At 34.9% G+C, this 13,616-nt stretch overlaps 3 protein-coding genes across 8 annotated transcripts; 2 read left to right on the forward strand and 1 right to left on the reverse strand.

Moving 5' to 3' along the window:
- On the forward strand, positions 1-2,473 carry LOC127239555 (uncharacterized). The gene is made up of 7 exons (XM_051257758.1): positions 1-366; positions 684-780; positions 858-973; positions 1,218-1,262; positions 1,710-1,735; positions 1,869-2,004; positions 2,112-2,473. Exons 1-7 carry the CDS (start codon positions 18-20, stop codon positions 2,213-2,215), a joined length of 873 nt encoding a protein of 290 aa, XP_051113715.1. The 5' UTR covers positions 1-17; the 3' UTR covers positions 2,216-2,473.
- Positions 2,474-4,150: 1,677 nt separating this feature from the next.
- On the reverse strand, positions 4,151-7,641 carry LOC127239756 (adenosine kinase 2-like). Its single transcript, XM_051258058.1, has 12 exons — positions 7,470-7,641; positions 7,126-7,179; positions 6,554-6,600; positions 6,433-6,464; positions 6,240-6,341; positions 5,848-5,912; positions 5,691-5,767; positions 5,516-5,613; positions 5,365-5,435; positions 5,224-5,290; positions 4,952-5,135; positions 4,151-4,607 (listed from the first exon to the last, which is right to left on the reverse strand). Exons 1-12 carry the CDS (start codon positions 7,550-7,552, stop codon positions 4,465-4,467), a joined length of 1,023 nt encoding a protein of 340 aa, XP_051114015.1. The 5' UTR covers positions 7,553-7,641; the 3' UTR covers positions 4,151-4,464.
- Positions 7,642-9,129: 1,488 nt separating this feature from the next.
- Positions 9,130-13,131, forward strand: LOC127239754 (synaptotagmin-3-like). Of its 6 annotated transcripts, none has more exons than XR_007836226.1 (13): positions 9,130-9,393; positions 9,522-9,618; positions 10,091-10,192; positions 10,266-10,316; positions 10,424-10,547; positions 10,756-10,874; positions 11,090-11,191; positions 11,267-11,341; positions 11,445-11,521; positions 11,579-11,828; positions 11,898-12,263; positions 12,679-12,838; positions 12,935-13,131. XR_007836226.1 is itself a non-coding variant. In XM_051258054.1 (13 exons), exons 2-13 carry the CDS (start codon positions 9,553-9,555, stop codon positions 13,061-13,063), a joined length of 1,590 nt encoding a protein of 529 aa, XP_051114011.1. In that variant the 5' UTR covers positions 9,130-9,468; positions 9,539-9,552; the 3' UTR covers positions 13,064-13,131. The 6 variants fall into 6 exon arrangements, 5 of the variants coding, with proteins under 5 accessions (XP_051114011.1, XP_051114012.1, XP_051114010.1 ...); XM_051258054.1 differs by having other exon boundaries at positions 9,130-9,468; positions 9,539-9,618; positions 12,710-12,838; XM_051258055.1 differs by having other exon boundaries at positions 9,130-9,398; positions 9,539-9,618; positions 12,710-12,838.
- Positions 13,132-13,616: the final 485 nt, after the last annotated feature.

The following is a 13,616-nucleotide window of genomic DNA, read 5'->3' on the forward strand; positions in this document are numbered from 1 at the left end:
GACGCCGCTGCAAAAGCATGAAATCGGCGTTTCGAAGCGCCATTGAGACGGCCGCGCTCACATTTTCTCTCCGCTCCTCCATAAACCCTAGGGCTCTCGGGAATCCTCTCGTTCTCCGGCGGCGGCGCGCAGCTTCTCCGACCGTCCATTCTCTGTTTGCTTCCATGGCTCACGGAGATTCCGGCCCCGGAGAGCCTTCGCCTTTGGTCTTTTCGCTGGAGAAGCAGTTCGAGGAATTCCGACACCAGCTCGATGATACCGGAGCCCTGCGTGAGCGTATACGTAATGTTGCTACGGAAATCGAGTCCGCCACGAGGATAATGCACTCGAACCTTCTGCTTATTCACCAGTCTCGCCCGCTCCCTGGTGCGTTTCGTGATTTCTAATTTTTGTCTTTCTTTTGCTTGTTTTTAATTGTTCCGTTTCCATGGATTTCTTTAGCTTCAGAAACAGTTTGATTTAGAGACGGAAGAATGAGTGTAATCAGGCCAGAGAGTTGTGAATCTACTATAGTGTTCTGGATGTATGTTATAAAATTATCCTCAGTTACAGTAGCGTCGAGATTTGTTCGATTCGAAGGGAAATAAAAAATGGAAGAGTTATTCATCCTTTGTAGTAATTGTTGTTGGTTTGTATTTGTTTAATTTTTCTATTATTGTTATTAACAGTTGATTCTTAAACAGATATTTTGGAGAAGGCGAGAGGCCAAATAACTGTACTGAAGGATCTTTACAGTAAGCTTAAAGAAACTATCAGTGAATGCCCTAACCAGTATTACAGGTGAGGAGGATAATCTGTTGTCTCTGAGAACTTAGAAGTGTTCATTTGTAGATTAGTAATCATATTATTCAATCCAGATTCCATGGCGATTGGCGAAGTGAAACTCAAGCTGTGGTGTCCTTGCTTGCTTTCATGCATTGGTTGGAATTCGAGACTCTTCTTCTGCACAAAGAAGCAGAGGAAAAACTAGGCTGTATGATCCCCCCACTACTTTAAATTTCATGATAAAATGTGGATTGTTTTTATGCTTCAGTTTGTTTATTTTTTGTAAAAATTTTACACTGGTTTCTTATATTGAAAATTGCAACTGAAAGCAGATTTATAAATGAACTAGAATTTGGATGCTCAAGCATTACTCCTTAAATTGATGAATCTGTTGGAGTCGCCGAATGATATTTTTTGAGTTCTGATATTCCTCTTATTTGTCATGATCACAGTAAATCCTTCAGAGTTTGGTCTCGACACTGAAGATTATCTTGTAGGTAAGAATCCAAATTCTGGTTATGATATTTGGTTATTTCGTTTGATTCATATGTGGTAGCTAACAAGTGTAGATTCTATTCTTTGCTCATTTTGAGATAATTTTTCTTTGGTAGATTTGTGAGTACATAAGCTTCTGCTTAGGAAATAGAGAGTTTCAGAAATCGAATTCATTTTTGGATGCTGCTCAACTAAATGTTCTTGAAATTCTTCAAATCATTTTTCCTCGTTAATTTAGTGGTGTCCTCTGTTTCATATCTTCCTCTACTTTTTTATCGATTTTCTAACCTGGCATTGTAACTTCTCTAGTGTCACATGTTTCTTCTTGATTGCATAAGTTTAAGGTGCGGCTAAAGTTCTAGTTCTTCTATCAAGTGTTTCATGCCCAAAGTTTACCTCTCTGTGAGCATCAAGGCTTGTGCTAATGTCGATATTTTACTGCTTTACAGGAATTTGCTTTATGTCCAATGAAATGGTAAGCGTACTCAAATTATCCATTTCTTGCGACATTGAAATTATTTTTTTTGAATTATTTGAATCTAGTTTTGATGAAAAACCACTCCGATTTGGTGAAATGATAGTTGAAGAATTTAATTTTCATTTTGCAGCCTAGGTATGTTGTGAACCAAGTGACTGCGGGAGATTATGACTGCCCGCGGAAAGTTTTGAAGTTTCTGACGGATCTCCATGCATCATTTCGGATGCTCAACCTCCGAAATGACTTCTTGCGCAAGAAGTTCGACGGTAAACCCATTTTATGTTTGTTTGTGTTGTACTCCTTATGATTCTCTCTCTCTCTCTCTCTCTCTTCTTGGAACTATAGCTGATGAATAAAATATGAATCGGAGCAGGAATGAAGTATGACCTGAGGAAAGTGGAAGAAGTGTACTACGACGTGAAGATCAGAGGGCTGATGGAGAAAGGGAACAAGACTAAGTCGGAGGAGCAAACATAGAGATGATGCGGAGTTTGATTCGACCACACTCAGGTACGTTACGTATGTTGAGTCAAATGGTTTGTTTTCTTTGCTGTTATCCGCCTGGGAGCGATAGAGTGTGTTCAACAAGGGTTTCTAAAAATTATACTAATATATAATATATACACATTTAATAATGTATATGATTACTTGACAAGCCTTATATAATGGGGTAAGCCCAGTTATAAAATCAAGGGACAGCAGACAAATTTAGGCCCAATGTTTTAAATTTGATCATATCTTAGCCCGATCAAGATCCACAAAGTCATGACCCAGCTATAGTCCCAATAGTTTTAAATGGATTGGCATCCCAATCGACACGTAATGGATAAAATTTGGGCCGTCAATTTTGTTTTGGGCCCCGTTGCTATTACTAAGGGGTCTAGTATTTTATTTGGGCTCAAATTTCGCTTAGAGTTGGGCATTATCTGGAGTTCGGCTCAATTTACTCTCTACCTATTGGGCCATCATGTTATTCAACCTAATGGATTATGAATTTTGGGCCCAGAGCTGGTTTGGGCTGTCTATTCACTATGATTATTGGACCAAAAGAATGATTGGGGCCCTTCATTATAATTTGGCCCATTATCGAATTTGGGCCTTCTCTTCACTATTAATGGGCTCGGTATAATTTGAGCCGTCTCTTCACAATTATTATTGGCCCAACAGAATGATTTGGGCTGTTCATTATTATCTGGCCCATTATCTTTTTGGGCGTTCACTTCTTTGTTAATGGGCCCAAAATATGACTTGGGCCGCCTCTGCACTATTATTATTGGACCAGTATGGTTTGGGCCCTTATTATAATTTGGCCCATTATCGTATTAGGGCCTTCCTTCACTATCAATGGGCCCACAGTATGATTTGGACCGTCGATTCACTATTATTATTGGACCAACAGTATAGTTTGGTCCGTTAATCATTATTATTTGGCCCATTATCTTATTCGGGCCTTATCTTCACTATTAATGGGCCCACAGTATGAGTTGGGCTGTCTCTTCACTTATTATTGGACCAACAGAATGAAGTGGGCCCTTCATTATAATTTGGCCCATTATCTTATTTGGGCCTGATCTTCACTATAATGGCCCACAGTGTGATTTGGGCCGTTCTTAATTATAATTTGTCCCATTATCTTATTTGGGCCTTATATTCACTATTAATAGGCCCAAAGTATTATTTGGCCCATTATCTTATTTGGGCCTTATATTCACTATTAATGGGGCCATAGTTTGAGTTGGGCCGTCTCTTCACTATAATTATTATACTAACAGTACGATTTGGGCCGTTTTCATTATTATTTGGCCCATTAGCGTTTTGGGCCTTCTCTTAAATTTTATGAATGGGCTCATAGTCAATTTGGGCCGTCTTCTTCACTATTATTATTGGATCAACACTGATTCGGGCCGTTCAATTATGATTTGGCCCATTGTCATATTTGGGCCTTCACTTCAATTTTATTAATGGGCCCACATTGATATGGGCTATTTTAACTATTGTAATGGGCACAATTTCTATTGGGCCTGCTCTGTATTAGTAATAGCCCCAAAATTCATCTGGGCTCATTTTTCCTATTATAGATTGTATTTCAAATTGGATCCATATTATAATCAGTAACTGGGCCTTTATTTTAATTTTGGGCCAATAGTTTTCAACGCTCCTTTATTTCTTATATATTGTTAGCTTTTAAAAAGAAATAAATACATAAATCCGAATTGCGCTCGTACAAAAAAAAAATGAACAATTGGGCCTTGAATAAAATTTCTTTCAATACACGACTCGGACATGTTCCATAAATCCATACTGGCCTTCACTCACTCAGATTTAAAAAGGACAATGAAAACTCGCAGTCAGGTGATAATATAATAGTAATAGATACTGATCCGAATATCGAAAACGAAATAGAGAGAAATATAAGAATTAGTGTTATCATATCGTTCATATCAAAAAGCCAAAATCCGGAGAGCAAATAATAATAATGAAAACCATAGAAGAGCTCAGCAACTTAAGCAAAAATAACAAAATAGAGAGAGATATCTATCTCTATGTATCCATCCCTTCTCAAACCCCAACACCATACAAATTAAAACATGATAAGATAGATAGATGGATAATTATAACAATAGAGTGGGGATGGAAAGAAGGAAGATATTAATTCAGATATAGTTGAAATAATAAGATTGATTGATTGATTGATTATTTATTTGTGGAGGCAAGTGAGGGCGGGCTCACTTGAAATTGGGCTTGTCCGGGTAAGTGCAACCAGACCTCTGGATGATCACATTGGCTGCGTAACACCCTGCTCTCACGCACTCGTCTATCGCTTTTCCTAGAACCATCTGCGACAAAAATCCCCCCACAAATGCGTCCCCTGCAAACCACAAACTTATATATAACCAAAATGCTGTACTGGACACCATGCATACCAATTTTGTTAAAAATACCTTATACGGTTTTGATATTCTGGTATTTGGTATATAACCATAATTAGGTGTATTGATACCAAAACTATTATTTTTAAAATCTTTAGTTTCAATATTTCCACATAAAACAATATATATACAATACATAGTATATACACTACTAAATCAAGCAATATTTCATGCATTTAAATTGAAACACATGATGGATCATAGAATTTAAGAATGCAACCACTCTGGCAATATATATATATATATATATTAGGAGTAGAGAAAGCAGCAAAAAATCACAAACCTGCACCGTTGGTGTCAATGATTTTCTCCTTTGGGAGCGGAATGATCGGCAGCAATCTCACCTTCCCGTCTTCAGCAACCACAACAGGGTCCGCACCCTGTGTGATGACAGTAATTCTTTTGCGTGATTCAGATGCCTTTGGCAACTGAGATATTTTCAGGGCGATCTCTTCAACATTATCCGTCTACCCCAAAGAAAAAAAAAGAGTGAATTTAAGTACACAGTATAATTGAGCCTTGTGAGTCACGAAGCTGTTATAGTTCAATCATTACCTCCCAGCCATGGACTTTGGAGAAGGTTCTTGCTTCAGTTTCATTTCCAAACACATAATCAGCATACCTGAAAACGGAAAATAAATAAACAAATAAACAAATAAAAACATGGAAAATCAAAGACCAAGAAATGGGCCTTACGGTATGACTTTGTCTTGTACATCCTTGAAGAACTCACAAATGAATGGAGCAGAAAGGTTTGTGGCGAAAATCTACAGTTGAAGCCATGTTACTTGAGACGATGGCAAAGAAGTAAAAACTAGAAATGCAATGTAATGTTGAGAGATTGAACCTTGTTTTTAGCAGCCGCATGCTCGGCGACGAGCAAAACAGATTCGGGGGAAACCGTGAGGAAAAATCCAGCACTATAGATGTATTTAGCCTTTTCCACTGTAGAATGGTATGATGGGGTAAGTTTGATCAAGTGTGTGACAAAGTATTATTAATCATATTCTGACCATGCATACCTAAAGCCCAGTTTTCTGGCTTCTTCAAATGATCGATTTTGTAGCAATTTGCAGCTGATAGATTAGCAACAAGTGACCTGAAATGTATTGATGCAATGCATTGGTTTATACATTAAACACAAGGGCAAATGATCATAGGTTGGAGTGGAAAGCTGACCTTTCGTCACCAACAAGACATACAGCACAAGTACCGGTTGGCTTCTCATCCTCATGATAGTGAACCTAGTACAAAATATAATGTTTATGATTACAGTGATAAGAAGTGATGAATATTCAAAATTATGACCACCATCATGTATTAAAAAGAATGATAATTATAAATATGATAAATAGATAAGTTGCATAGGGTATGTAGCCATACTAATGACATAACTAGAAATTCACTAGTAGTCTAGTACAAAAGACTGTTAAATCTATGGAGCAACATGATGAGCCCGTGACAAAATATTCCTTTATAAGCAAAAACAATGTGAATGTAAAGATGCTGTAAATGCACAAAGGATTATGACACAAACAAAAATAGGAATCAAAGTGAAGCAAAATACTAACCTTAACACCAGCTGCGGTTGCATTTTTTTTCATTTCCTCCCCATATTTGTCCTTCCCAATGGACCCTATGTAAGCAGTGGCCCCAGGAATTTGTAGCATCCACTGTACATGGCAACTTCAATGTTGAAGTCTGGTTTGCTATGAGTAGTTGGCAAGTATTATAAATCAATAACAGAAAACAACAAAATGTAACCTGGGCAACCCTGATTGAATTTTGAGTAGCCCCTGCATAACAAAAGTATGGAGGTTAATGATAGTTGTGATTGGTAATTAGCATAATAATCAAATGGAGATCCCAAATCTGATATATTTACCTCCAGCACTGTACTCCACATTCCCCTTTGATATCATCTCTTCATACCTGAAATGTAAGCGGGGATCAGGAAGTATAGTCAATGACACCCTTAAGATGTGAAAAAAAATTCTCATGGGAAAAAAAGTTTTGTGCCTAAAACTTATTTGTGTACTTTTTAATGAAAATAGATTCTAGAACATTCAAGCTTCACCTTAAAGCACAGCCAGATTGAACTTCAGTCGAAAACAGAAGAGTAATCTTTTATTATTGGAACAATGGCTTGTAGATCGGGAACATAGTTATCAAAGTTCAACAATTTGTTTTCAGAAGTCATGGCATAAAGTAGGAGATGAGAATCTACAGATAAGTGTAAATCAATACCGCCATGGATGCGGAAGAAAATGTTAATTAGAATCCAAAAATTATACAGTACGTTTGAGTGTAATACAATTTTCAAAATCGTCGAAATGCTGGCAATCACAAAGTACAACAAACAACAGTGTCTGATAACTTTAGTTCCTACAGATCTGAAAACCTCTAAATTCAAAGCTGTTAAAAGACACGTGGTAGAAAAGAAAACAATCTACTCACATAGGCAAGTGCTTTTCCTCCGCAAGAATTGCATCGTTCGATTTAAGACCATACCTGTCGCGCAAAACGAATAACAAAACAATCAAATCAAACGCTTCGAATACGAACAGATTTGTTCGAAATTTCAAATCACCAAATTGATTCACTGAAGTACGAATGCAAAATCTGAGATCTACACAAAAACAAATACAGAAACAGCTACAACAATGCACATCAGCATTCAACACCGGAACTCTCAACATGAAAACGGATCCACGACGCTAGAAGCTAAAACAAAATGATAAACATTGAAATGCCGAAATCGAAGAAACAAAACCATTAACAAACGCGGTTTTGAGATTTACTTGCTCAAAAACTCCGGATCTACCGTAGCAGAGATATCCAGAAGCGGATTGCCCATCCCCAGGAGAATTCCTTCGTACTCCATTTCGGTTTCTTCGACAATCTGAGATCGAAACACGCGAAAAAATTGTGTATCGCCGCAGCGGATGGGAGCAAGGCTTTTCAGTGCTGTTGAGGTCGGTTAGTATTTATAGGTGTATCTTCACTGCATTTTACATTTTCATATTATTGTATATTTATTTCATTTAATTAATTAGGCTTCACATGTATAAGTGTTTTGCATGTTTTTAGTGTTTTGAATTATTTTATTTTTAAATAATAAAAATTTAAATGTATATTCTTTGAAATTGTTTTTTTTATATATAAAATAAAAAATAAAATACAATAGATGTTTATTATTCAATTTTTTTTCTAAATATCAAATTAAATAATTATTTTATTTTTATTATATAGCATCAAACAATTTTAAAAATTAAATTTTTTAATATTAAAAATTCAAATTCACAAACAAACATATTGAATTTGCTTTTTATATAGTAAATTTGGAATGATAATAGTAATTTTATTTTATATTATAAATAAGTACCATTATAATATATTAAATGTGAAATTAATTAAATATAATAAAAAATGTAAATATTCAAATAGTATGTTTAAAAAATAAATAAAATCTAAAAAGATAGTAATTTTTTTTTAAATTTTTAAACTAAACAGAGCCTACATACTCTTTTTTAGAATAGTATTATTTCAATCAACTTTTATTTAAAAATATATTTTTTTTATTATATTAAAAATAATTATATTTGTATTAAAATATATTTAATTTTTATATAAAAATTATAATTATATTATTACATATATAATTTATACCTAAAGAATTGGACAAAGACATATATAAAAATAAAATAAATAGTGGTTTGTGAAGGTAGCAAACTATCCATGATGAACGGTGTAGATTCAGCCACGCTAGAGCCTATAAAATCCTTCAGCACCAAAGCAACCACGCATTTCACCAGATCTAGCGTTAATTTAAATTATAGAAGTGTAAATTAATAAATGTAGATTTGATTGTTTTTTTGTTTGGACAAATAACAACAAGTGTGGGCTTCAATCAGCCCAGCAAAAATACAAAATGGTCCACAAATAATAATAGGATTTGTTGGACACGTGGGGATCAAGGCCCTGCTGCCATCACTGTTAATTTATAGTTTATCGTATTTAAAGAAAAAAATATATGTACTTTCGTCGTCTACTAAAATTAGCCTAAGAGTTCGGCACTAAAATTAAAAATAATATATATTTTTTATTAAAAAATTATTTCTTTTGTCTTAAATTAGGTGCAATATTTATTTTTTAGACGAATTTTTAAGTGGACAGTATTACCTAGATAATTTAGAAATTAGATGATATAATAGAGAAAAAAATATATATTTTATTTTTTTATTATGTAAGGGTATAAAGTATGGATTAGAGATTAAGTATTTTATTTGGGAAGGAGAGAATAATAGATAGTTTAAAGTATTTTTAAAAATTTAATTTAAAAATTAAAATAAAAAAATATGATTTAATAAGATTAATAATATTTGTTGTAAATAATTCGATATATTTATGTGTATAGTTTTTGCAAGAAACAGATAGCTATACATAGCATTGAATTAGCGACCACCCAGCCATTGGCGTAAAGAGTTGGGTGTGACTATCGTATTCATGCCTTTGTGGATCTATTCAAACCTAAGAAATTTCTGTAGAAATTTTCACCAAGTCCAACCGCATCGTGGCGTCATCTCGTAGCGTATGCCAAGAAAACAATGAAAGGAGGGGACAATTGGAGGATTCCTGATTCGTACCGCATTAGGTTCCATCGATTGCCACGTCTCTGATGCAATTCCATCGGGTGGAGCCAGCTGGAGGATCTCCTTTTCCGCAGTAGCGTATTAATTTATAATTTTGTTGATTTGATTCGGGCAACTTTGGGCGTGATTCTCGATGTCGCATGTTAAAGTAGGTTGTCGTTGCGGCATTTGATGATCGGCGAAAATGAGTTTTTTCGATAGTTTGTTGTCGGTTGCAGGATTCGCCATTGGAATGCCTATTGGCCTTGTTTTGGGATTCTTCGTATTCATATACTTAGGTGCCAGAAATGTTGAGAAGGTGAGCTCGTACTGCTACATAGTTACTTACTATTTTATCGATTCGTTGGAAATTTTCAAGAGTTAACTCTTGTTTCAGCTCATAGTTGAGGTTTGTTCATATAATTATAGGTTCTCGATATTTATATAGCAGTTACAAAGGAATCATGAATTAGGATTTTGCACATTTTCTGTACAAAAATTTGATTCATGATAAAGAACTTGTATGAAATTTTCAGAATGAAATTTTGATTCAATATATAGCAGTTACAAACAAAACATGAATTATGATTTTACACATTTTTCTGTATAAAATTTTGTTTCATGATAAGAAAATTGTTTAGTCTGACAATGAGCTGCCTTAGTGAATCAAACGTTGTGATGAAGAATTTGTTCATAGCATTATCATTGTAGAACCATTTCCTGTTTTAGTATTCTGCAAGGATATGAAATTCCAACTAAAGATGTGTAGCTAAGGTTCTTGTATCCTGCAGGGCGTCCCTGTGGCACAGCCACTCGACGAATTGAGTACAGACGACATAATTGATCTCCTACCGGAACTCCCATTATGGGTGACCGGGCCAGATTACGAGAGAGTGAGCTTTTTCAATGGTTTCTTTTGTGGTTCGAGTCGAGGTTTGTTGTTTTGAATTTGAGTTTTATCTGCAGGTGGATTGGTTCAACAAGTTTTTCCAATATATGTGGCCATATTTCGATAAGGTAACCATATTATTTGGCATTTGAGGTCGTTACAAGAATGCGTAATTCTTGCATCGATTCAATGGAGATCGATGGATACTCATTCTAACTGTATCCATATGGTTTAGGCAGCATGTGGGATTATCAAAACTTCAGCAGAAGCTACCTTTGCAGAGTACATCGGCAAATACTGTATAAAATCTATTTATTTCAAACGCCTCACACTAGGAGATTGCTCTCCCAAAATTCAAGGTAAGCAAGAATCGAGATGATTATTTCTTCTAAGTGTTTGTATGCACGATGTAGGATTAATAGCCATCAAGAGAAAATTAAGCAACTGACATGATTTAGCAAAGTATTTCTTTTGTAATGTGCATTTTTGTTTATTCGATCTTAAACTTGTGTTGTTACTATTATATAGTTTTACTATACATGATTGTGCAATCCATCCTTTAATCAGGTTTGAAAGCTCAAGATTCCAGAGAGAATGAACTCGTTCTCGATCTTTCACTGAGATGGGCCGGAAATTCTGACATTGTTGTCGCAATAAAATTGTTGTCTCTGCAGCTCACTGTCCAGGTTAGTATAATTTAAAAATGGTTTAGCTCCAAAATTCGAATATTTTAGTAGTAAAGCTATGAATCTCATTTCCATCGATATCCCTTGTATTATTTCTAAAATATCGAAATGAAATGGGAGATTATAGATTATTTGTTATATAAACGTTTTTTTTACCGTAAACCAATTATTACACTACCGTTTTTGAGATTAGGTTACTTTGTTTTTAAGGCCAGTTGGTTGATGTTCAAATATCGGCAGCTGTCAGGATGGTTTTGAGACCTTTTGTGCCAACATTCCCTTGCTTTTCAAGCATCGCAATTTCATTGATGGAGAAGGTAAGACGCCTTCAAATCTTGTCGTTATCAGGTTAATTTAAGAATCCCGATTGTCTTATCCTTGCAAATTTGCAGCCGAAGCTCGACTTTGGGTTGAAAGTCATGGGAGGAGATATGATGTCCATACCCGGCATTTATCAGTTTGTCCAGGTGTTGTTTCAATGGACATGTTTTAAATATACATAGACAACCAAGAAATCACAAATTTGATGTCGAATGTCTGACTGCCAGCTCGGGCTTTGTTTTCCTACAGGAAATTGTAGCAAAACAAGTTGCAAAGCTTTATATGTGGCCACAAACCTACGAAATCGATATCCTCGACAGCTCGATGTATGTTCCAAATTCATTTCATGTCTTGCTATGTTACTTACAACATTTGTAATGCAGAGGAGCTGCGAAGAAACCCGTCGGAATACTCCATGTCAAGGTTGTCCGAGCCCAGAGTCTCTTAAAAATGGATTTTCTCGGCACATCCGATCCCTACGTCAAACTCAGCCTCACCGGGGAAAAGCTCCAGTGGAAGAAGACGACGGTCGTGATGAACAACTTGAATCCCGTATGGAACGAAGACTTCAAGCTGATCGTAAAGGAACCCAAAATCCAAGTCCTCCAGCTGCTCCTATTTGACTGGGAAAAGGTTTCATCACTTGTTCCACGAGCATTTTCATTCTGTGAATTCGATTTACTTAGCTGCATTTCACGGCAGGTTGGCGCGCACGATTATTTGGGAATGCAACTCATTCCGCTGGATACGCTCGTTCCATACGAGAAAAAGGAATTCGCTCTTGCATTAATACACAGCATGGACCCGAACGATGCCCACAATAAAAAGTCGCGAGGCCGGATCACCGTGGAGTTGACGTTTGTTCCATTTCTAGAAGATAGCAAGAAATTCCACGCATCGCTGAATTTTCGAGGGGATGAAAACTCCCCCAGGCTCAACGAGGACATCACCTTGAGCGGGACGGGTTTGCTTCTCGTCACCGTTATAGAGGCCGAGGATGTGGAAGGAAAGCATCACAATAATCCGTATGCTACGGTCATCTTTAGAGGCGACAAGCGAAATACTAAGGTAACTATTTATAGATTATTATTTTTTTCGAATTTTTTTGTATTTTTTATCGATAGTATTTTCGTTTAATATCAATTTTATAAAACATCTTGTCACTATTCACTCTTTTTAAAATTTTTCGAAGCTAAAAAACTTATATATAAGGGGAGAATATTCTTAGTATAGACCGAATAATCTCAATCAGCACATTGTTATATGTTATGTTTATATTATATTGACATAAATTATTTGTTATTTATATATACAATATAACGTTAGTAGGATATCATTCAGCATCTTAACAATTGCTTTAGAACTATAAAAAATCTACTAATAATAAATGATTGAATAAAAAATAAGTATATAGTGTGATATTTTGAATAAAAGAATAATTTTGTGTAATATTATAAGTTCAAAACTCACATTCAAGTTTTAGCACGTTTGTTCGTTGCATGATATATTGTTAGACTATAAAGAAAACTCGGGATCCCATATGGAGCGAGGAGTTTCAGTTCGTTTTGGATGAAGCTCCGGCGAATGATCAAATCCACGTCGAAGTCAAGAGCAAGAAGAGATGGCTCGGGTTTATGTCTAAGGTCCGTAAACTTACCATTACATTAGTTCGTTTGGTCCAATTTCGATTTCGATTTTTATTTCAATTCTGATTCTAAAAGAGCATTTGTTGGATGTAGGAATCTTTGGGGTATGTGGATATTAATCTGGCCGATGTTGTCAGCAATGGGCATATCAATGAGAAGTATAATCTGATCAACTCAAGAAATGGAATTATACATTTGAACATTAGATGGAAAGTAATCTGAGTGTTGGTAATTAAATGGTCATGTAATTTTATTATTCTTTCTTTTATATATACATAGAATGACATAAATCATACTGTTTCCGTCCGGGTCTTGTTTTGTCATTATGTTAGGATAAATTAAAAAATAAAGTTGAAGCATTATGAAAAAAATTATTAAAGAGTTAATAAAAAAAAAATTGTTGTAAAATGATCGGTATTTGTTAAAGTAAAATAATAAAATTGTAAGTTCCATAAAAAAAAATTTATAAATAAATTATGTATAAATTTAAGGGACAGTTAAAATATAAAATGACATAATACGCTATATATTTAAGGGTGGTGCTATTTGCGGTTGTTTGTTGAATATAATAATTTTGTAGAAAAGAATAAATAAACAGTAAAATCATTATTTAAACAATATTTTGTAAGATTAAATATTATATTTTTATTAAAAAAGTTTAACGAATAAATAATGTCGATTTAACAAAATGATAGGCTCAAGTAAGAAAACAAAATGAAAATTAAAAGAATAATTATGGAATCATAATATAATGGAATGGAATGGAAGTGTGGTT

Source organism: Andrographis paniculata, unplaced genomic scaffold (assembly GCF_009805555.1).
Source record: "Andrographis paniculata isolate CXL003 unplaced genomic scaffold, ASM980555v1 Contig78END, whole genome shotgun sequence".
NCBI classification, from domain to species: Eukaryota; Viridiplantae; Streptophyta; class Magnoliopsida; order Lamiales; family Acanthaceae; genus Andrographis; species Andrographis paniculata.